We start from the raw sequence: 22,458 nt of genomic DNA, 5'->3' as shown, positions 1-22,458 counted from the left end.
CAACATCGCACTTTTCAGGTAGTCACATTTCAGCCAGGATTCTCTGCCTATTTGCCAAGACTTTTGAAAATTTCTTGTGAATTTGAGTTTTTTAAGTGTGTTTCCATCAGCTGCGTCATAAAGTCCCTTTGACTTGTTCACCCCGCGAACGTTGTTGTCTCCATCAGCTTAGTGACCCGATGTGTTGAGCTTTCAGTATCTCTGTTTCATCCTACCATCGTCTCTGATCTCAAGCTCGGCGATGGCTTGGAAATTTGTCAGAAATGGTTCAATATGCTCATTCTTTCAAGTTTCACTTTCTCAATTCAATGCCAACATGCTACGTGTGGGGAATACGTGACTGACGCAACCACGATAATTGAAGAGAACATCAACTGCATGCAAAGCAAAAACTACATTGACATACATGTAAATGTTGCAAAATCATTTGTCAATATAGTTAAAAAGTTTAAAGTTGCTACCAAACTTCTTCTATGATGCCCGAGCTGCTTTGAATTACTGTGGTATCATTGACAACTAGGTCAGTGTGGCAGTTTTCAGCCTGTCACAGCACGGCGGAGACTGAATGGTCCGTTCAATTCTGGTAGTCAATTGTGACTACCACTTTGCAAAGTTGGTAGTCTCTGCAGAGAAATTGGTAGTCAGTTGATGCAAGACTACAGCTAATTTCGAGCCCTGTGAGGCCATGAGGGATATCCATGCAACGCAGTACCAAACACACCTAGCACACACATAGTGAGCAAACAAAGTGAGTACCCCTACAACGTCAGCTCAGTAGTCTAGATCGCAGTCAACTAAGTAACCTTGGAGAAAGGCTTAACACTGTGGCTACGCCCCTTTTGATTTTTGTCACAGTTCAAAATCGTTCTCCTACACCTCAACCCGAACCATGAACACCCCACCAGCTTATGATATGACCAATCACAATGCCAGGAAATTGACGGCCGGAAGTTGCATTGATGGATATTGACGGACGGAATTTCGTAGTTGACGAACTGAAGTTGCTTTCACATTGTTTTCAACTCGAAAACCTTCTCTGTCTTTAAATAGACGAGAAGATAAAAACTGAATACTATCTTTTGTGGTTCAAGATGACCCCACTGCCTTTGTCATCATCTATATGTTCCTTGGACCTGGTAAATTTCACAGTTTACCTGAATGATAACGATTATTGGACCTGATTTGATGTCTATTGACACCTGAGGCAGTCTTTCTTCTCTATCATACCTCCTTTGCACTTACCTGAAATTCATCAACACGATCATGAGCTATCACTGCCATGGCTTCATCTTACCACAAACAGCACTTTATACCATATTCACCTGTAGGTAAAGCAGAACAGTGTACAAATCAGTAATTTTGTTTCTTCAGATTAAAACTTCTGTGGAAATATGAAAAGTTACTTACTTGGATGAACATAATTTTGTTATCAGATCAAAAGCGTACTAGTACAAATTTATTCACGAGTCTTTTGGCTTAACCCTTTCCAGCTAAGGGTGTGCCTTCCTGCCAAGTTCTTAGAAAACCCTTATTATTACATATGTACCACAGTTTACGTGCATCGAAGCGCGCGCGTACTACCGGTATTTGCACTGCAGTGCAATACCAAAAACATTATGCCATTCCTTTATGTTAATGAGTATTTACCAATTTTGACCTGGAACTACTTTTATTTGTAAACAAAAAAATTGTCGTCTTCATATTTCATATCAGTTCGGAGGCTGTTGCAAGTTATTAGTTACCCCATAATGGATAGTCTAACCGATAAAATCTACGACAAAGAAAACTGCATTTATTTATCTCAGTGTGAGGATGACTTTTATTATCCGGAAGAGCAGTCCGTCGTCAGCGAAGCAAAATCGACACTGACAACGCAAGACGTCAGCTCAACGGAGCCACTACCTGGTCCAAGTACAAGTACAACGTCAGGTGTAGCTGTCAAGCAAAGATTCGCAAGTGTTTTAACTGAAGATGCATTGAACCATCAAATTGCTCTTCAAAAAAACACAAATACCGCCAACAAGACCAGGCGTGAGGTAGCTGTCTTTGACGAGTGGAAGATAAATATGACAGCTGAACGACGGCCTCTGCATGAAATACCACCCGCGGACCTTGATAACTCACTGGCATCATTCTTCTGGTCAGTGAAAATGAAGAACGGAAAAGAGTACGAGCCAGACTCACTGTCAAGTTACCAGAAAAGTATAGATAGACATCTCCGAGAAATGAGATACAATAAGAGCATAATTCGAGACGACGAGTTTCAAAGAAGCAGAGAATCACTCGCTGCCAAGCGCAAGAAATTAAAAGCCGAAGGAAAAGGAAACATGCCATGCAAGGCATCCGCTTTGACGGAGAGCGACGAGACCAAACTTATTGAAAGCGGCCAACTTGGCACTTCATCGCCAGATGCAATCATCAACACAGTTTGGTTTAATATGACGAAGCTGTTCGGTCTTCGTGGAAGTAACGAACACCACCAAATGACATGGGGTGACGTCGTCGTTAAGCAAGATCAACGCGGCGAATATTTGGAGTACAATGAAAGAGTCACGAAGACGCGCAAAGGTGAACCGGGAAACACACGGAAATTTTCACCAAAGGCATATGCGGTACCGGACAATAAAAAAATATGCCCCGTGCAAGTTCACCGGGAGTACGAGCTTCGTCGGCCGCAAACGATGAAATGTCCAACTTCGCCCTTTTATCTCGGCATACAAACGTCAACGGCAATCCTCGAAAGGGGCATATGGTTCCGAGCTCAGCCAATGGGCAGAAATAAAATCGACACCATAATGAAACGCATGTGTACAGCAGCGGGTTTGGATGGAAAACTTACGAACCACAGCGCAAGGAAGACTTCAATTACACGTTTGCTTCACGCAGGTGTACCACCAAACACCGTGGCTCAACTTAGCGGCCATAAAACGTTAGCAGTCTGAACAGATACGCCGTAGCTTTCGAACGACCAACAAAAACAAATGAGCGACATTCTCACCGGCGGTCAACCGAAGTATGAGCCCTACAACCTCGCAGTATTGCCGACTGGTAACACCTCTCTCTCTGCCGAAGTTTCTCAACCTCAGCCTGCCATAACATCACAACAAGCGAGTGCTGTCGCGGGTATGTTTGCGAATGCAACAATAACCGGTGGGACTTTCAATTTTAACTTCACCGTAGAAGGCAACCGTAACCAATCTAGTGTCAGTGATGTGCACGCCATTGGAATGCCTGCCATGAAGAGACGCCGCCCCATGGTTATGTACGATTCAGACGATGAGTAAACTTTCAACGTTTTCAGTGACACTTTTGATAGTCGTTTATCACCGGACAGTTCCCGATTTTGATATTTGAGAATTTTAAGAAAGTCGCTTTTTATGCATGGTGCAGTTTACTCTGTTTCTGTGTTTCGTCCACGATGCAAGAGACTCAGTCCTTGCTTGCCTTGGCCGCGGAGACTGAAATTTAATCATTTTCGACAAGTTACGTCTGCCGTATCGTATTCTTGAACTTCCTGTGATTTGTTTTGACAATTCCGAACAATTTCAAGCATAACGTTTGCAAAATCACCAAATAATAATAAAGTGTTCCGTTTTCAAAGTTTATTTTGGCTGCCTTTGCATTTTGCATGAGACGTATGTGTGTTGAGTACAGCCCCAGCTCTCTGACGTTCCTCTGAGGTCATGTTAGTAAACAAGTAAACAATGGTTTAACCAATCAAAATAGAGGGTGTGTCAACATTGACCAATGAAAAGTGAGAACTGAATCAATGCCTCATTACAGTATCGTCAATGTTATATAACTCCGCAGGATAAGGCTGACGTGATCGAGGTCGCGTTGTGAGTTGACAGAGATGTAGTACGTTCGTAATCGTCGATTCTCTCTCATATTTGACGCAAATGAAAGATGAAACATATGTAATAATAACAGAACCCCATGACCTGTCAGTGCAAGCGCGCCGTACTAGCGGTATTTGCACTCGTGCTGCGGTGTATTCGGCTGTCCTTTCACTCGCTTCGCTCGTGAAAGGACTGCCGCCGAATACACCGCAGCACTCACAGGCGCTCCTTAGTTGGGTAGTCTGCTAAGTAGATCGATTTTCGGATCGATCTATTGATCCCGTAGTCGATATGCCCACCACTGCAACCTAAATACTCACAAGGTGTGCAACACAGTCACTCAAAAAACACACCACCCGATTTGTAAACTGGCCGTGCGCTCGCACAAAACATTCAGAACTACACTCCCATATACCTAGTTGGATCACAAATTTAACCATCTCCTCAAAAATCACGCCGATGAATGTGTTACTCGCGTCATCTTGAAGAAATCGGCCGTGTTTTGAGACCAAGCGCAGTGAAATGTGGCCTGCAGAATGATTCTACCATATGATGTAATTTTTTCCACTACTGATTGGCTAATCAACGGCCAAAACAAAGGTCATGGCAAGACGTCACTGGTGTAGTATAGTTGAACCAATCAGCAGTGGAAAAAATGACGTCATATGGTAGAATCGTTCTGCAGGCCACATTTCACCGCGCTGGTCACAAAACACGGCCGATTTCTTCAAGATGACGCGAGTAACACATTCATCGGCGTGATTTTTGAGGAGATGGTTAAATTTGTGATCCAACTAGGTATATGGGAGTGTAGTTCTGAATGTTTTGTGCGAGCGCACGGCCAGTTTACAAATCGGGTGGTGTGGTTTTGAGTGACTGTGTTGCACACCTTGTGAGTATTTAGGTTGCAGTGGCGGGCATATCGACTACGGGATCAATAGATCGATCCGAAAAATCGATCCACCTTAGCAGACTCCCAAATAAGGAGCGCTGTGGCAGCACCGTGCAAATACCGCTAGTACGGCGCGCTTGCACTGACAGGTCATGGGGTTCTGTCATAATAGGTGCTTGCAAAAGTCTGCATACAAGCTCAAATATCCTGCCAGGCATTTTGGGAGAAAACCACCCATTTTCAGGGTAGTTTTAGCCGTGCTCACATGTACTGTACCGGTTATGTGCATTGGACTTCAATAATTTTCACATGCCCATATACAGAGACAGGTGGCTCAAGGGTTACTGCAGAAAAAAACTGAGGACATCGGCTTTGTTTGCCCCGGGAATGTGTAATTTTAGCACCCAATTCATGCTTTCTTTTTTGGAAATAAGCTCCACTATTACTCACATCCGCTTCATCACCTTGCTCATCGGTTAGTCAGAGACCTAGGGGTTAGTGCTAGGGGTGCAGCAGCGCCAGCAAACCTGTCCTGTTTCCCCAGGGTAGTGTCACTGTGTTACTTTTAAAGGGGAAATTTACCTTAAAAATTAATTTGGAATATTAAACTAATATGATCATTGAAAGGCTTTCGAGTCGATTTTATGCACTTTCACTCACTGGCTAATTAACAGCAGTGTACTAAAATACCGGAAGTGATGTCGTAAACTTGGTCATTGAAGCAGTCGACGTGTGCAACTGTAAGCTTTTCACTTACAGAATGACTATATAGGGACAAACACTCGGTGTCGATGATTTAGTCGAGCAGAAATAAAGTTTTCTGCAAATACCACTTTGAGAAGGAGTGCTTTTAGCAAAGGTTGCCAGCCCAACTACTGAACTACAAGACTAAAAGAAAACTGTCCAGGACATATCCAGCCCAAAGTGCGTCGCTTGTACAGTATGGGACTGTACGTATGCTCAGGCACTAGAAACGGAACGCTGTAGACGGGATGGCTGGCTCTAGACTAATCAGGGCTACATCACTGTGTTCTGTAACACATTAAAAATGCTGGCACTTTTAGAATTAATGTCGATCTCTTTACAGCATTGGCATTACTTCCGTGTCAGCATGATTTCATGGCTATTGCAGATGCACCACATGCATCCATGGGTTGACAGGCATAGAACAGTCATTTTCCGAACTCGAGTCGCTGTAACTTTCTGATGATGTCATTCTTGCGTCATCGATTGCTAGGTTCGAAGTTATTGCCAATTATCTACGTCATTATGATTTTCAGTCGAGCACTGATGTTTGCGTACCACGTACACACGCACCCTTTACTTGGTGTAGAAGATCTTGGCTGTAAGAGACCTTACTTTGAACTCGCTATGTACCAGACGATGAGCAAGTTTGATTCGTGACATCCGGTTCCTGTGCATTCAGCTTGTGGCCACTTGACTGATATGCGCCAGTAAAAGTGAATGAAACCAACGCTATTTTGCTTATTTTTCACTTAATAACGACTTGATTACCTAAGAAAGGCTGGGTAAATTTCCCCTTTAATGATTTGGCAGAGTCCACACTACATATGTTTTTGACATACACTGTACATGTACAGTTGTAGTATTAGAGGCCAGGGACTTGATACCGGGATCAAGTTAATTCCGTTCACCTTTGACATTCACGGGCGGGATCGAATGTTTATGTCTATGTAAATTACGCTCACGATTAGTGTGCAGGGAGGTTGTAAACAGGCCAATGTGTTGACATGCAAACAACGGATTTTACGTAACTGAATATAACAGCGAGACCAGTACACAGAGAAACAACGTTTCATGAAGCCCGCGATGCTTGTAGGAATAACAGGTGTACTTCAACAGTAATAACATTTAGGTACAGTCAATCAATGACACCACTGCAACTGACCTTATTATGTTCCGAATTAGGCTTACCCGGGCTGCAACTGTACAATTATTGCAGCTAAACGATAGTGTAGACGTCGTGCTATTGTCAAGATACTCTGCTATTTCTGATCATTTTGTCTACAGAACTACTAAAAACCCTCTCAATTCAACCAAAAAATACCACAATTATACGGTGTCACTCATATTTGATCAGATTTGGTACATACCAGTATGGGTACCAAAGATCTACAATAAATGTTGTTTTCTATCTGTTCAGCGCAGGAAAATTCTACGCTGCCCTCGGTAGAAAACCATACTGGACCATACTAGACAATGATTTCTGCACATTACGACCAAAAAAAACCAGATATGAACTGAAAATGCTCACGTGTTTCATTATATATTGCATTTATGTGCAAGTTTGAACCTTTGCTACATGCTTTGCTACATTTAAAGTGTTATGATCAACATAATGAATTTCACCACAGATCAATTCTAAAGGCCATTAAGTATTCAAATGTGTAATTAGCTGAAATAAAAATAATTAATTTCTTCGAGTACTGTCATTGTATCACAATATAGCATGTGTAATTGCCTTTGGTCAAGTCCTTCAAGCTCTATATGCCAAACCGTGAAAGCTTGTTAGCTATTTATGCAAATTATGAATTAGCTGACATGAAAATGCAAAATGACTTTCAATACTGTTATAACCTGGTATAATGATCAATGTACACAGCATGTTTCGCCAACTTTTATCAAGTAAATGCCAGTATATATCCCTAATTTGGAAGGTTCATTAAATATGCATATTGGGAATTGGCTGAAAAAAATGTCAAATGACTTTCAATAATCTTGTATCATAGTATCTTTAATGTACATAGCAAGTTTTGTCAACTTTGGTCAAGTCAATACAGATAAATATCGCTAATTAAGAAAGTTCATCAAACATGTAAATTAGAAATTGGCTGAAGGCAAAAATTCTTCACAAATTTCAATAGCATGTATAATAGTATCTGAAATATATGTAGCAAGATTTATCAACTTTGGTTGAGTCAATTCAGATATATATATCCCTAATTAGAAATGTTCATTACATATGCAAATAAGGAATTGGCTGAAATAAAACTAGTTAATGACTTTCGATAATGTTATATCATAGTATCTTCAATGTACACTATGCCATCGTGTGGGCCAATCAGGTGGCCCACTTTTAGGTCCTTGGCAAACAAAAAGGCTTCCAGCAACACAGATTTCGCATACTCAACTTTAACGTTTTGAGACAAAAAATTTCATCGGTGGCCAAATTTTCCCGCATGCAGAAAATGATCTTTGAACTCTTTGCTTGCAAATGGACCGCGTGGTTTTGATTTCTACTGTTGTTTTCAGGAGTTAGAGGTGATCTAAGGGCGCAGTACAGAGAAAGATATAGATTTACATTCCCACGGCTTCCAATCCTGGAAAAACCTCTCCGATAAGCAGTGAAAGCAACTAAAAATGACAACAGAGTTGAAATACGGGTTTCTTGCAATCTTTCTAGTGGTCTCATGCCTTATGCGGGATATCGGACCGCAGGCGGGCGAAGATTGCATTATAAGCGCGCCAACCCAAACTCGCTGCATGAACATCACATTTACGAAATCATTGTTAGAATAAGAGAGGTTTTCCATCACACGGGAGCATACCACCACAAATTTTGCACAGATAGCGTTGCACTGGCATTGAAAAAAGGTGCATGGGAGCATGGGAACGCGGGCAGTTTCCCTCGCTATGGGTAGGAAATGCATTGAGCAAGACACACTTCCGGGTTCGCAAAAAAAACGAGGATCCCATTTACGGGGCGCTCAAATATAACTATTTGCTGTGATACATAGCAGAGGCGTATATGTTTGTGATGCTGAGAATAACATCAGTAAATAAATGACGGGTTTTAAAAGTTGACGTTTTTTGCGATGAAACAGACTTCTGAAGGTAGCTCGCTTGGGGAACACGTCATCCCGACCGCTGTCCGCTTTGACCCCAGTAATTCACACTGGTTTTGGTCGACCCCAGGTACCCAAGTCACTTCGACCCCGTCACACTTTTAACGTTATGTGACATTTTACTGAATATTTAACGCAACTTTGCTAGAGAGAATCGATGGTGTTTCTTTGATAGAACTGTTTGCTTCGAAACGATAATTTGGCCGCTGAATGTTTGCACCATGGCCTAGTGCCTACATGTCCACGGAGACGATTCAACATGTTCCACAACAAAGCCAAGACAAAAATTGAAAATATCAATAAAATGGCTTCACAAAGGCTGAAATACACGATACTCGATGAAGTATGAAGTTTATGAAATGAAATCAAAATTGACAACACAAGTGTTTGTCTCGGGTAGTACCACTTGAAGTTGAACTATTCTACAGACTGTTTTTTCCATACAGTGCAGTATTTGTCAGTGACAAATTAATCTTTGCAATACATTTTTTTGCGATGAGCTGGAAATTTGATTAATATCGAGTTAATGTACATAAATATTCCGTTATTTACTGGGACACGTTTATTTTCTCAATCCGCTATCTGCGGACTACGTGCTGAAGTACATTGACTGTTCATGTCAACGATCGTTTCTCCCTCTGCAGAGTTTCTGTATCCCGTTCAACAACGCTGTACCTCGATCACACGATAGTGACGCTATGTAGCTGTGCAGTATTGAAACTTATCATAAAATGGCCACCTCGTCTAACAGTAACACGTATTGTCGGGATTATCGTACGGAAAAAAGACTGCAAAAGTAAGACTTATGAATCTTCATCGGAATTGAACACATCATGATTGTACATGAGTATCAACCGTGAATGCAACGTTGAGCTCGGCAGTTACACAAGCATGGTACCCCTTACCAAATCTGTTGATCGGAAAGTGCCCGGTATGTGCCCGGTTTTGTGCCTGGTATGTGCCCGGTTTGTGCCTGGTGCCCCTTTTCACTGCCTGGAAAGTGCCCGTTTTAGTGTTTACTTTGATTTTTTTAGCAAACACAAGTGACCGTAAACTGAACGTTTTTGACTGGAATGCGACTGGCATTAGGACTTATTTTTTTTTAACCAACTTTTATGACTGGAAGCGACCGGCATTGTGACTTAGTTATTTTTAACCAACATTTATGCCCGTTTATGCCTGGATTGCAAATGAACAGAATTTTACTCTTTAAGTGACCGGTTTGTGCCTGGTTTGTGAATGAAATTGACTTTGACCATTTGGGAATGCCCGATTTATGCCCGGATTGCAAATGAAACAGAATTTTACTCTTTAAGTGACCGGTTTGTGCCTGGTTTGTGAATGAAATTGAATTTGACCATTTGGGAATGCCCGATTTATGCCCGGATTGCAAATGAAACAGAATTTGAGTATTTTTTATGACCGGTTTGTGCCTGGTTTGTGAATGAAATAGAATTTGATCATTTCGGAATGCCTGGGAATGGCTGGTGCAAATGAAATGGAATTTGACTCTTAATAGGTGACTGCTTTGCACCTGGTTTTCAAATAAAATAAATTTGAATATTTTCCCTTACTGAAGATTATTTCTACAGCAAGTTTGCAGCAAATACGCAGCAAGCATAGCTTGCAGGAAGGAGTTGCAGAAGTTTACAGCTAGCTATGACCCTCCCGCAAACCCTTAGATCAATTTGCAGCCAATTTGCAGTAAACGGCTAAGTTGCTGCAAATTTGCTGCAAACAAGATTATTGCTGCAAATATGCAGCAACACATGCTGGACATATTGCCAACTATTGCATTCCAAGGGAGTACAGTGAACCATTGCAGTTTGTGACAGTTCATACTCAAGAAACAAAACTGACGTTTCATTTATATTTATATTTATGTATTTTTATAACAGACAATGCACATATAAATTATAATAACTGGTAGATAATGTACAGCTTTTAAAGCACAGTTCAGCTGGTGAAAGCAACAATCTGGTCGGGTAAATTATGGTTGGATCGACAACTGAACTTTTAGGAAAACAAATTTTTAAATCAGGGACTTGTCTGTCTTGCAAGTTAAACCCTGTATTTTCTGTGAATGATACCAAAATGCAAGCAGTTTCGAACGAAATGTGCGTCTGATCATGCTGATGATCTGTGTAAGGACGCGTAGACTTTTGTTACTGCAAATCTGTACCATAAAAGTAACGAGAGATGAGAACTTTTCAATGTAGAAACATGCCCCAAGTAAATGTCAATGTTGGTATTAGCATACCTCCATGGTATAAGCAAGGACCCGATACTACCTTAGCCCTGCGTACAGGTCTGTGTGTTCCCGGCGTTACACGGCCTGTAACGCCGGGAACACACAGACCTGTACGCAGGGCTACTACTACCTCAGAGCAGGGCCGTGCTTCAAGCAGAATACGGTACGTGCGTCCCGACGTGCGTACAGTGCCCTATGTACAGTCTGTGTCCCGTCATCGTGAACAAAATCTCGCCTTCTGATGACATTGATGTGAAGGCTTTTGTCCATGTTTTCAGCGATAGAGTTAGATTGCCGAGCACAAATTTGAGGTTTAGGATACACTCCATCCCGAGCCAGCTATGAGCAGCGAGCGTGAGCAGCCCCAGCCGACATGTTTACACACGAGGTCACGCACGCGTGGAGGTCACGGTTCATCAAGATCAGTTCGCGCATTGATATTGATTCTTTGTGCTGAAAGAAATTTTACTCTTTTTTGAGTCTTTCTATGGTAAAAGTATCCATTTTCATTAAACTTATAAATTAAATTCTATATCAAGTATGAAACATAACGGATTGGTGCAGATGTAGAGTCAACTCCAGCGTTTCAAAACGGGACTACATTATCAATCGCGTAATAATTTATAGATCGCACTTCCGTGAACGTCATGAGGCTTGATCGGCGCGAAGTTAGATTTTAGTACCGTCGGCTGTGTACTTGTGATCAGGGAGTTATCTAGTGGACAATTTCGTGATCTTTCTATGGAATCGCCAGTCAAATGATGTCATATTGTTGCAAAAACTGTATACAGTACCAGGGACAGACAAAGTTCTAAATTGTGAACGCGAACAGCAGTAAAGATGCCGACTATATTTTCTATGTACACACGGCGCGGAGAGACCTGCAATTACACGGGAATCGTCTGCGAGCCGTTCACAAATGTAAGTCAATGTACCGTCCGTCTTTACGTCGCTATTATCCTTGTATTGCTATGTTTACCTACAGATAAATTTTCGTTGAGTACTGATTCATGCCGAATTCACTTTCGTTTCACAACTGATACTTACAGTGATAGCTGTGGAAATGCAGCTATCTGTTGGCGGTAGCATGTGTCGCTATGCGGGTAATCAAAACGTCAACCGGGGGGGGGGGTGTGTTGACCTTTGATGACCCGCATAGCGACGCACGCTACCCCATCCCACCAACAGTAAGCTTCGTTTCCACAGTTATAATAGTAAGTGCTGAGATTTTTGCAGATTGTAACCATCGTGTATGTAATAAACAACATACGCGAGCTGTCAGCTGTTGGACATTTTGATCATTATTATTTAATAACAATCATAAATATTTATGCATTTTTCTACTTCAATTTTTCAACATTTTTTGTCTCATTTTCCAATAACAATTGATTTATTTCATCAATTGCGATGTTTACAATGTTTGGTCAACGGTAAAGACTTACACTCTTCCCTGAACGATTTGTATTTTTCAGAATGCATTGCCGGTGCTGGGACAAGAAATTCAGAGAACAGAAAGCCAAATTGCAGCCTTTGACAGTAATGTAATGTTACATGAAACTTCTTGGGTCAAAAGAAAATCTCTTGAAGACACTTATGTGGCATGAAATGAACGTGGCATATAAAATAAATCATACCACAATTTAAATTTAAACTTTTTTTCTCTGTTGTCTTTTTTATATGAAACAATAACTTTATTTGCGCTGACCATTGTTTCTTGTGAAGCTGGTTTCAGAGTTGGATAAAACACATCTTGTGCTGTCCACAATCGGCCTTAAGATTTGTCAGGTTTTCATTCTTAACTGTGTCACTGACATTAGCCATGTCTACACACGTGATTTTACAACATCTGTGTACATATCTGTCACTGATCTGAACTTATTATATTGTTGCAGAAGATAAAAATGATGAAACTTGTACAATACAAGAAATTTTGCTGTCGCTTAATTTTGTTGCTTCTTTTGTTTTCAGTATCTCTCATCTTATTTAATAATGTATTTAGTTTTCTTTCTGTTGCTGAAATAAGTAAAAGTTTATTCCGGAGCTGACTACTGTGGAATCATGCCAACTTAATCTTATGAAGGAAATTTTGCGTGTGTAGTTTCAGCAAAGGTGCAGTAACATGCAAAATAATTTGCCGGGCGCTTTCCAGTCATAGGAAAAAAACGGGCATAAAACGGGCACCAGTTTTCTTTTCCATTACCAGGCACTTTCCGGTCACCAACAAAAAACGGGCATAAACCGGCGCCATTTTTCGTTTTGCCCATACCAGGCACTTTCCGGTCACAAAAAACCGGGCATAAGCCGTGCGCCGTTTTGCCGTTTTTGGCCATAACCAGGCACTTTCCGGTCATAAAAACGGGCATAAAACAGGCGCCATTTTTGTTTTTCAATACCAGGCACTTTCCGGTCACCAACGCAAAACCGGGCATAAGCCGTGCCGCCCGTTTTCTGACCGTTTTTGGCCATACCAGGCACTTTCCGGTCATATAAAAAAAAACGGGCATAAACAGGCGCCATTTTTGTTTTCCGATACCAGGCACTTTCCGGTCACCAACGCAAAACCGGGCATAAGCCGTGCGCCCGTTTTCTGACCGTTTTGGCCTTAACCGGGCACTTTCTGGTCACAGAAACAAATGGATGACCGTTTTAATGACCGTTTTTTTTTTGCACAACCGGTCATCTTCCAGTCACCATTATAAACTTTATTTTTTTAACACGGGCACTGAACGGGCGCCCGGTTTAGACCGTTTTTGGCCATAACCGGCCGCAAACCGGGCAATAATACCAGGCACAAACCGGGCACTTTCCGGGCAGATACCGCCACATACCAGGCACTTTCCGGTCAGCAGATTTGGTAAGGGACGCTACATGCACTGCCGCGATGCCGATCGTATGCATTCCAGGCCTATCCCGGAATTTGTTTCACAAACAACCTCACCTTTTTAATGTGACACACTCAGAATTAAAAATGGTTACAAAGGAGAGCAAACATACTTTTATGGACAATGGCGAGCACGTTTCTTGGCGAAGCAAAATCAAAACACGGCAGAAGTACATGAAGTAGGTCATGGCCTTGGACTCTGTGCACGAACCTGATTGGACACTTCAATACCTTTGACCCAAAGTTATTATTCATCAGCACTTCCATATTTAGGGATCGGGGCGAGTGATAATGCCATGCCATGAGGCTAGGTAGAGAACGTATGTACTCATTTCTGGCGATCGAGCAGCGAGAGAAACAATTAATCACCAAGGGTAAAGCTAATTTGCTAAACGATATTTTATCTTGAATAGTGAGTTGAATGAGTAATAAAATATCATATTTTTAATGTTCAATACGAGGTTGAAACACGGAGGGACCGTGGTTGAAACCAGAGCTATCCAGCTGTAGCCAACCTGGACCATTTCACAGCGCCCTCAAACAGTCGATTGTTTTCACTGTCATACGCGGCGTAACAGAAAAATTAAAACTTTCATAACTTCATTAATATCCAAGCCACGCCCACCAAAACCTTTTCAGTTCTAGCCATTTGAATTCTGAAGATGTCTACCAAATTTGACTGAAATACTTTCACCCGTTTTTGAGACAATGGGGATACAGACACACAGACACACACACAGACACACACACACACACACAGACATGGCTAAACCATATGCTCACGTGTGTGAACACGTGAGCTAAAAAAACGCAATTATACGGAGTCGCTCAATTTGATCAGAATTGGTATATACCAGTATGGGTACAAAAGATCAACGATAATGTTGTTTCTATCTGTTCAGTGGAGGAAAATTCTACGTTGATGGTTATGACAATATTTCGCCCGTACAACCAGAAAAACAACAAGAAATATTAACCCTATTCCTGCCAAGCGCCCTTGTCATTATCCTGCCAAGTCCGTAGAAAACGGCCCGATAGTATTGTGCCTGGAAAGATTGGCTCTCCTGCACGTTATCCTGCCAGCCATTTTGGCAGAAACCGCCCATTTTAAGGGTAGTTTTAGCCCTACTTATATGTGTTAGACTTCGATAATTTCTCCATGCCCGTAGACAGGGGAAGGTGCTCAAGGGTTACTGCAGAAAAAAATTGAGGTCACCAGCTTTGGGGGTGCGTCATTTTATTGCCGTTTCATGCTTATTTTTTCGGAAATAAACTCCTTCAGTATTGCACACGTCCGCTAGGCACAAACATCACCTCGCTCGTCTGTTAGTCAGAGACCCTGGGGTGCTAGGATTCAGCTGCACTGGCAAACCTGTCCCCCTTCCCCAGGGTAGGGTCAATTGAATACGTACCTTCAACGACTTGGCAGTGTAGCACAAAAACTACGTTTTTGCCGTTGTATTAACAGCATGGCCCAGCCAAGGAAGCACAGCTTCCACGTAGTTTAGCCAGCTCGTTTGGGAGTTGGCTTACGAGTGTTACCGTTCATTATCGACTTAATCGAGGGGTCCTCAGTCAGGTACGGGTTTGTACCGTCATGGCTTGGGCTGCAGCTAACCGGTGATAAACAGTCACTACACCCAAGTCGTCAGTCTCACTTTTGCGATGCACGGTACAACGCTATATGCTTCCATTGTTCTAGCCATCGACGTCTCCACATGCCTGGCAGCCATTTTACAGCTAGCTGGTTTGCATGACAAAGGCAGTCCCTGCTAAGTGCAGGCGGTTTCCCTGTAGCATTAACCTCATGTCCCCTTTTGAATTCTCCATACGCAAACAGCGTACGTAGTTACCAATGCGTCGGCAAGAGGATACGTTTGCCTGCAAACCAGAGCCAATACTTTGGACGATGGAATAAATAAAAAATCCAAAGCCACGTCCATTGAATGGCACGGCCAAGGCGGTGAAGGACGTTGCCTGGCTTGAACTTGCAGAGCTTAAGCCAAGCTTAATACGTCAAACACCAGTTTGTAATGGTATTTCTATGTCGTTCATATCCGTTCCATGGGAGGAACAAGTCGAGCCGTCCCATCAAAAATACGTTCTCATTTTCAGTCACGCACAACTGAATAAGTGACTTTCGTCTCGCACCATCGGCACCATCTGCCAAGTCATTTTCAAGAGGTAGCCTTCTAGATTAGCATTGCCGAGTTGGTCACGTTGGGCAGCAATCTCTATAGTGCCAGGCAGCCAAGTAAGTCCAACTACGCCAGAAAACGTCACCATGCTATCCTGCCAAGTCCGCTAAAAAGCGGTAAAAAAAAACCAGCCCCCCCTTGGGTGTGGGGGACTGGCGGACAGGTTTCTGCACCTTTCCCTGTCTATCGACTCCCTGCGAACCCATTTCGAGGGGAAAAGGCGTTCCTTGTCAGAAAACCTGTCCTCGATGACCCCTAAATGCACAGGGGATAGCAAAACGTAGTGTCGTCGACTTGGTAGGAAGGGGTACCCAAAAAGGGCCCGATTTCCACAGAGTTGGTAAGAAAAACGGTCACCAGTGCTTAGATTCTGGCTACACCGAATTCTGAGCGGATTTTCACCGAGTTGGCAGGAAAGGGTTAAACCGGAAAAAAAAGAATGACAAAAGTAAATAAGGTCTGAAACGTTAGGTACTAGAGGTCAACTTTAGCAATATACATAGCAGACAAAGCTAGCCCCTCTTAGTTTGAGTATACTTGCTACATGTACTGCCATTTCCATAAGCTAGGCTATACTCAGCTCCACTATTGACAGTACATCTTAAGTGCAAAAGAATAAGACAACATTACAATTGAATATCGGGCTACAACACTCTATCTGTTCAAGAGCATCCTTCTGACATAGGTACTGTGGGATCATGTCATTGAAGGCATGAGGCTCAGAAGCTGAGTTGCTGAAAGCATTAAGGTTGGTAATTGGAAGATTCATGGTGTCTCTGCAATGGCCACAGACTCTTCGAAATAAACTAAAACTAGTGAAAGAAACATGACAGAAGCTTTGGTGTAGATGAATTTCCCAGTATGAAAGTAAAGGTTCTGCAAGTTCATAGAGATACATGTTTCTGTTTCTCAAACACACTCAGACAGAGGACAGTGCAGTGCTTTGCCAAAAGTGAAGACATTATCATGACTTTCCTTCACAGCTACATTGCATGTGCAGTATACCCCTGGATGGAACAGGGATTATCTACAGTTGGATTTGATTTACTTGAACTCTGTAAGCCATTCACTGGAGATGGCTACTATATCTTCATTCATCACTTACATATATGCTACACGAGTAGAGCACCACAAGCTGCTGAACAGAGAAGCATCATTGGTGTGGGTTAATGAGAAATGCTTTTTGCCAATAATGAAAGGTTTACTTGTCCGAGTTACTCTTTTCATGGATGTACCCTACTCTGTTCAAGATGGGCTAATTCATATACGGCAGGGTCTCTCTGGTGCGTTCTCATATGATGTACACATCAGATGCACAGGCGTACGGAATGTTTCCTAGATCGTCGTCGGATGGGAAGTGACTGCCCTTACCAAAAAGATAGCGCTATTTATAGTAGATATAGCGCTATTTTTGTAGGTTCTTAGGAGTTTTTGGTAGATCTCAAGAGGTGTTAAATAGGTGTCATTTTACTTGTAGGTCTTCAGGAATAAGTCTAGTTATGCATCTACTTAGTACCTAATAACACCTATCTTACACCTACCTCTGAATTAGATCAACAGTAGGTGACAAATAGATTTGTGTAGGTAAAGCACACCTACATTGACCTATCATGACCTATCATGCACCTAAAGGAAAATTGAGGCGCCCTCACAGGCAAACAAACGTAAAAGCCGTAGTTGAACTTTAAACCCTATTTGAATAAAGAATTCTGCCTACAGGGGTACACCCAATTGATCATTGTTTAGGGGATTTCCCGGCCTTTCTTATGACTAAAAGTTTGTCGGCTGCAGGCTGGTGAATATTTATGTGACCTTTGCGCTTGTTTTGGTTCCGTATTGCACCGAGTTTTCGACCCAAATGTTAAAATTGGCCGATCTGAGCGATAGCACGGAAGTTGGACATCGATTTGCTGACATTTTTTGTGGTATATGCAGTGATCTTTTATGGTTTTACCAAGTCCCGACATCGAGGATGACATATACTCTCAGTCTCTGGTTCGACTCTGTGAATCGACTGACAAAGTTGACGAAGACAGTGCAGCAATGATCAACCCGGAAATAACGATAACATCGATTCAAGACCAACATCGTATGCTTCAACAACTTCAAGTTGCGGTAATTCTGACGACGATTCCGGTGAGTGGAGTCATGAATTTGAAACGAGAGATGGTTTGACGATAAGAACATTGATGTTTGGTCATGGCGGGAAGTTCGTATTCGGAAAATGACCGTACCTGTTGTAATATTGAACTACATCGTTACCCGAAGCCATGGAGGTACAATGAGTTGGATGTGGGAATAGAACGATTCGCGAACTAACTGAACAGCATGGAGGCGAAGCAAAATGATTCTAAGTCAAATGGCCTGAGAACATTGAGAACCCGGAACATTTTTGATTGAACATTTTCAAGTTTGTTTCTGACTAGTAACACCAAGATTATCAAGATGGGTCTGGTTGATATGATGTATGTTTTTCAAATATTTTAGCTTGAATTTCTGGCCAACTTAATCCAGTGCCTGCCTTCAGTGCTCCTATGCCGAGAGAAATGTTAATTAACTTTGTTGACAGTGACAGAGTAATACAGAGGTGATTCTGCAATTGACAAGCTTTGGAAAATTCGTTGAATTCGTGGAACATGATCACCGGTATGATCTTAGAAAATTCTGAGCGATGTTTGTCTGTGGGTGTAACCATGGTCAAGTTCAAGGGACAATATTATTCCACAGAAACAAGCCATTAGCATGTAAGTTAACTGGAGTCTAAGCACAAGCACATAAAAAAATAAATTTCTTGTAAAATTTTCAAACGAAGATTGCTAAAATTCTCAATTCATAAATTGTAATGTTACTTGATCAAATGTGCATTTCCGTGCTTTTTAGAATGCAGTTACTGTGGTCACATACATAGGTCTATCGTAGGTCCTAGTAGGTGCTAGTTGTATCTTAGTAGGTGTGTTTGCAGATTTATGTAGGCATGTTTGTAGGTCTGTCATAGGTCTGTACTAGGTACAAGGTAGGTGTCTCAGTAGGTGACTAGTAGATTTCTGTAGGTATCATGTAGGTTGAAACCCTTGTTTTCCAGGTGAGGCAAGTGGTAGGTGTGCAGTAGATTTTCGTAGATATTTAAATGACTTAATTTGCATCTCATAAATATTTCGCTGAATTACTACTTATCGCCTATGATAGACCTACTTGTTAGCTTGTAGTTTTGTAATAGGTGTATGTAGATTTCAAGTAGATATCCATTGTTTGAGTTGGAAATAAAGCTCTGTACACAAAACTTTCACCTCTTTGTCACCTATTTGTCACCTCTGTAAAATAGCGCTATCACCTACTAAAATAGCGCTATGTTTTTGGTAAGGGTGACACTGTACTGTGAGGCCGAAGGCCGAACCTCGGTACTGTATAAGAATACAAGGTATGTCACGGAAAAATCGACCTGTGGCCCGAAACAAACGAAATAAAGCATCTACCTCAAAAAAATCACATCGACCGGTCGGAAATACCTTCAAACTTTCAAATATTTACTCTGGTTACAGAATTCTTTCAAATCTGTCAGTTATGGGCGATAATTGACTGTCCGGCGAATACTCGCACTTGCATTGCCACTCCGCCATTTTGAATAGCTGTTTTACTCCCAAAAGCCTTTGCGAGTGGACGAGTGACCCGTGAAGAGTTTGTTTACAAATGTCAGATGGCGGGATTCACAAGCATAAACTTTCCCATGGTTTGCATTGATTGCCTTGTTGCCTGATAGCTGAAGTTGTATTCACTGACAGTATGAAATTTACCTAACGGTTATAACGGTTGAATTTAGCGGTTGTGGGGTCACGGGGTCACTCGTCCACTCCCAAAGGCTTTTGGGAGTAAAACAGCTATTCAAAATGGCGGAGTGGCAATGCAAGTGCGAGTATTCGCCGGACAGTCAATTATCGCCCATAACTGGCAGATTTGAAATAATTCTGTAACCAGAGTAAAGATTTGAAAGTTTGAAGGTATTTCCGACCGGTCGATGTGATTTTTTTGAGGTAGATGCTTTATTTCATTTGTTTCGGGCCATCGGTCGATTTTTCCGTGACATACCTTGTATTCTTATACAGTACCGAGGTTCGGCCTTCGGCCTCACAGTACAGTGTCAGTCACTTCCCATCCGACGACGATCAAGGAAACATTCCGTACGCCTGTGATCAGATGCAGCTTCACAGCTAGTCAAAGGGATGCCGATACCCAAAGCACAGTTTTGTAACATGCATCCAGTTAAGTTTGAACACAACATGAACCAGTAATTATGATATCACGATCCTATCATGACAGCGCTACTCAATCAAAATCGAGATGAGATCAACCAATTTTAATTAAAGGTCTCCGAACGATGCTGAAGTTGGACTCAGTTTCGGATTCGGTTTCGGATTCGGTTTCGGATTCGGTTTCGGATTCGAATAACCGAGAATAGTTTTATATTTCCAGCTTATGTTTATTTTTTTTCGAAAATATGATAACTACTGATATACACAAGGAGATCACCTTACTGCACATGTAGCATATATTTCATGACATAAATGTTTCGCACATAATCATAATTTATACAGTCTAAAATACAAAAAACTTTAGGCAGTAGAGCAAGAAACTATAGTGCATGAATACACCAGACAAACTACTGGAAAATTAGTCAAAAGTTACAACTCATGAGCAATTATTGGTATTGTGTAGTTTAGACTATTCAAGCTAACAGTACTTCGCACAATACAAGAAATGCATTAAATGCAATCTTTATTATACAACATATTAATGATAGTTTAGTCCAGGTTTGGTATGGTACATTTAAAATGAAATCTATGCAGAACAACATCAACCAAAACAGCAAAGTAATACAGCACTTAGCATTATACCATGTGACACACATAGTGACATATAAACAAATTAAAGTATAAATGTTTTTGTAAATGTCGTTGTCCTTGCTCGACACTTCCTTTCAATTCCGAATTAAAGTGCTTCGAAGTTTTCTGTAATGTCAATTTATTACCATTTTGATTGTGAAAATATGCACACAATTTATGCTTTAAAATATATACTACATATGCCGGTAGGTAATCCAGTAAAAACTTGTTCTTGACGACAAGTATTTAGCTTTTCATACGAAAGTACTGAAGACTATTTTATTTTCACTGGAATTTATTTCAGCTGAAAACAGATTTTCGTTGTTTCACTGTCTTATTTTCACTTTGTCTAGTCTGATTGGATTTTATTGTAGCAGAAAAACAGGTCCGGCGAAAGTAATGAAAATAAAATTCCAAGTGAAAATAAAGTATTCCACAGTATAACTTAATCGGCTGAAAATATAAAATTTCTTTCAGTCACTCGAATCCGAAACCGAATCCGAAACTGAATCCGAAACCGAATCCGAAACCGAGTCTAACTTCAGCATCGTGGTCTCCGAAGATATTCGGTCAAAAGTCACAAAGAGGGCGCTGCACACTTGCCATCTCAGGCCAGTTGCATGAGGTAGGGAGAATTCGTTCGGTGAACTCAACAATACCAATACCTAAGAAATATTGAAGTGAGTTTTCATTAACGGAAATGGCTGTGTTTGCGTTGGTGCAGGTAGCAAATGCAAGTCTCTAGGCCCATCTTTCACGATACCAAGGAGAGGAGAGGATGACTGAAATACGATAGACGCAAGCTGCTGGTTGCTGCGTTGAAAATTGAAAACAGCCAGTAAAGATGCTTCAGAGTTTCGAGGATCATGTGTGCGAAGAATTCAATACTCACACCAGGCAACAACTTGCAACCCTGATCGACGAACTTGTGATTATGTTGTGAGAGGTCTCCTTCAGTAGTGTGACAGCTGAGCTCGGTACGGTACGTGTGACGATGAGTGTGAAGAATTACGACAGTGTACGAGAGAATACTGAGCGTGAGTCTGAGTCAGAATCGGAGTAAGTTCCGAATATTGATGATCATGCGCACAATCGTCAAATTGCATGGCTGGGGAACTGGGATACGTATGTTCCTGGCACAGGGAGCCAGGTGCTTGCAGCGTTGCTTGAACCACAGGTGCCTGGCATGGCCAGTGCATAGAGAAGGGCGGCAGGGACCCATCTCAACAGGGACGCGAACACATGGCTTCGCGATCGGTACTGATTGTAAATTACACTGGCAATCCCAGGCACCTATGGCTTGGGGAGTCGATCGTATAAGTGTCAAGTCGAAAGCCGAACTTCGGTATTACACGTACTAACTACTATATATATACACTTGTACTACCCACAGGTGCGAGGAGTGTTCAGTGTATAATAACGTAGAATCAGTGTAGAATCTCTCCACGTATCGAGCACCCGTCCTACTACCACAGGCCCCCGTGGTTGGGTAGTTTGCTAGCTGGATCGATCAATCTGCCCGCCACTCACCCGCCACTGCAATGGGTTGCAGTGATTGGCGGATCGAGCGTGGGCTCGATAGATCAAGCTCACTATCCAACCTACGGGCGCCTGTGGCCACTACCGACCATTCAGCTTTTGGCGTCACACTTCG

The 22,458-nt window shown here is 41.9% G+C and overlaps 2 protein-coding genes across 2 annotated transcripts in view; one reads left to right on the top strand and one right to left on the bottom strand.

The window, feature by feature from the left end:
* Positions 1–21,892, bottom strand: part of LOC139142925 (uncharacterized) — a 29,731-nt gene extending 7,839 nt beyond the window's left edge. The window contains exons 1-2 of the mRNA XM_070713122.1: positions 21,697–21,892; positions 1,243–1,322 (exon numbers count right to left, since the gene is read on the bottom strand). Coding sequence (XP_070569223.1) covers positions 1,243–1,281 — 39 coding nt within the window. The 5' untranslated portion in view covers positions 1,282–1,322; positions 21,697–21,892. The remainder of the gene's footprint in view (positions 1–1,242; positions 1,323–21,696) is intronic.
* On the top strand, positions 1,749–2,942 carry LOC139141682 (uncharacterized protein KIAA1958 homolog). The gene has a single exon (XM_070711266.1). It carries the CDS (start codon positions 1,749–1,751, stop codon positions 2,940–2,942), a length of 1,194 nt encoding a protein of 397 aa, XP_070567367.1.
* Positions 21,893–22,458: the final 566 nt, after the last annotated feature.

Source organism: Ptychodera flava, chromosome 10 (assembly GCF_041260155.1).
Source record: "Ptychodera flava strain L36383 chromosome 10, AS_Pfla_20210202, whole genome shotgun sequence".
Taxonomy (NCBI): domain Eukaryota; kingdom Metazoa; phylum Hemichordata; class Enteropneusta; family Ptychoderidae; genus Ptychodera; species Ptychodera flava.
Note: the sequence above shows the minus strand (reverse complement) of the source record. Positions and strands in the feature narration are given on the sequence as shown.

Coding starts and splice junctions, on each gene's coding strand:
- LOC139141682 (XM_070711266.1), top strand. CDS start 1,749: ATGGATAGTCTAACCGATAAAATCTACGACAAAGAAAACTGCATTTAT.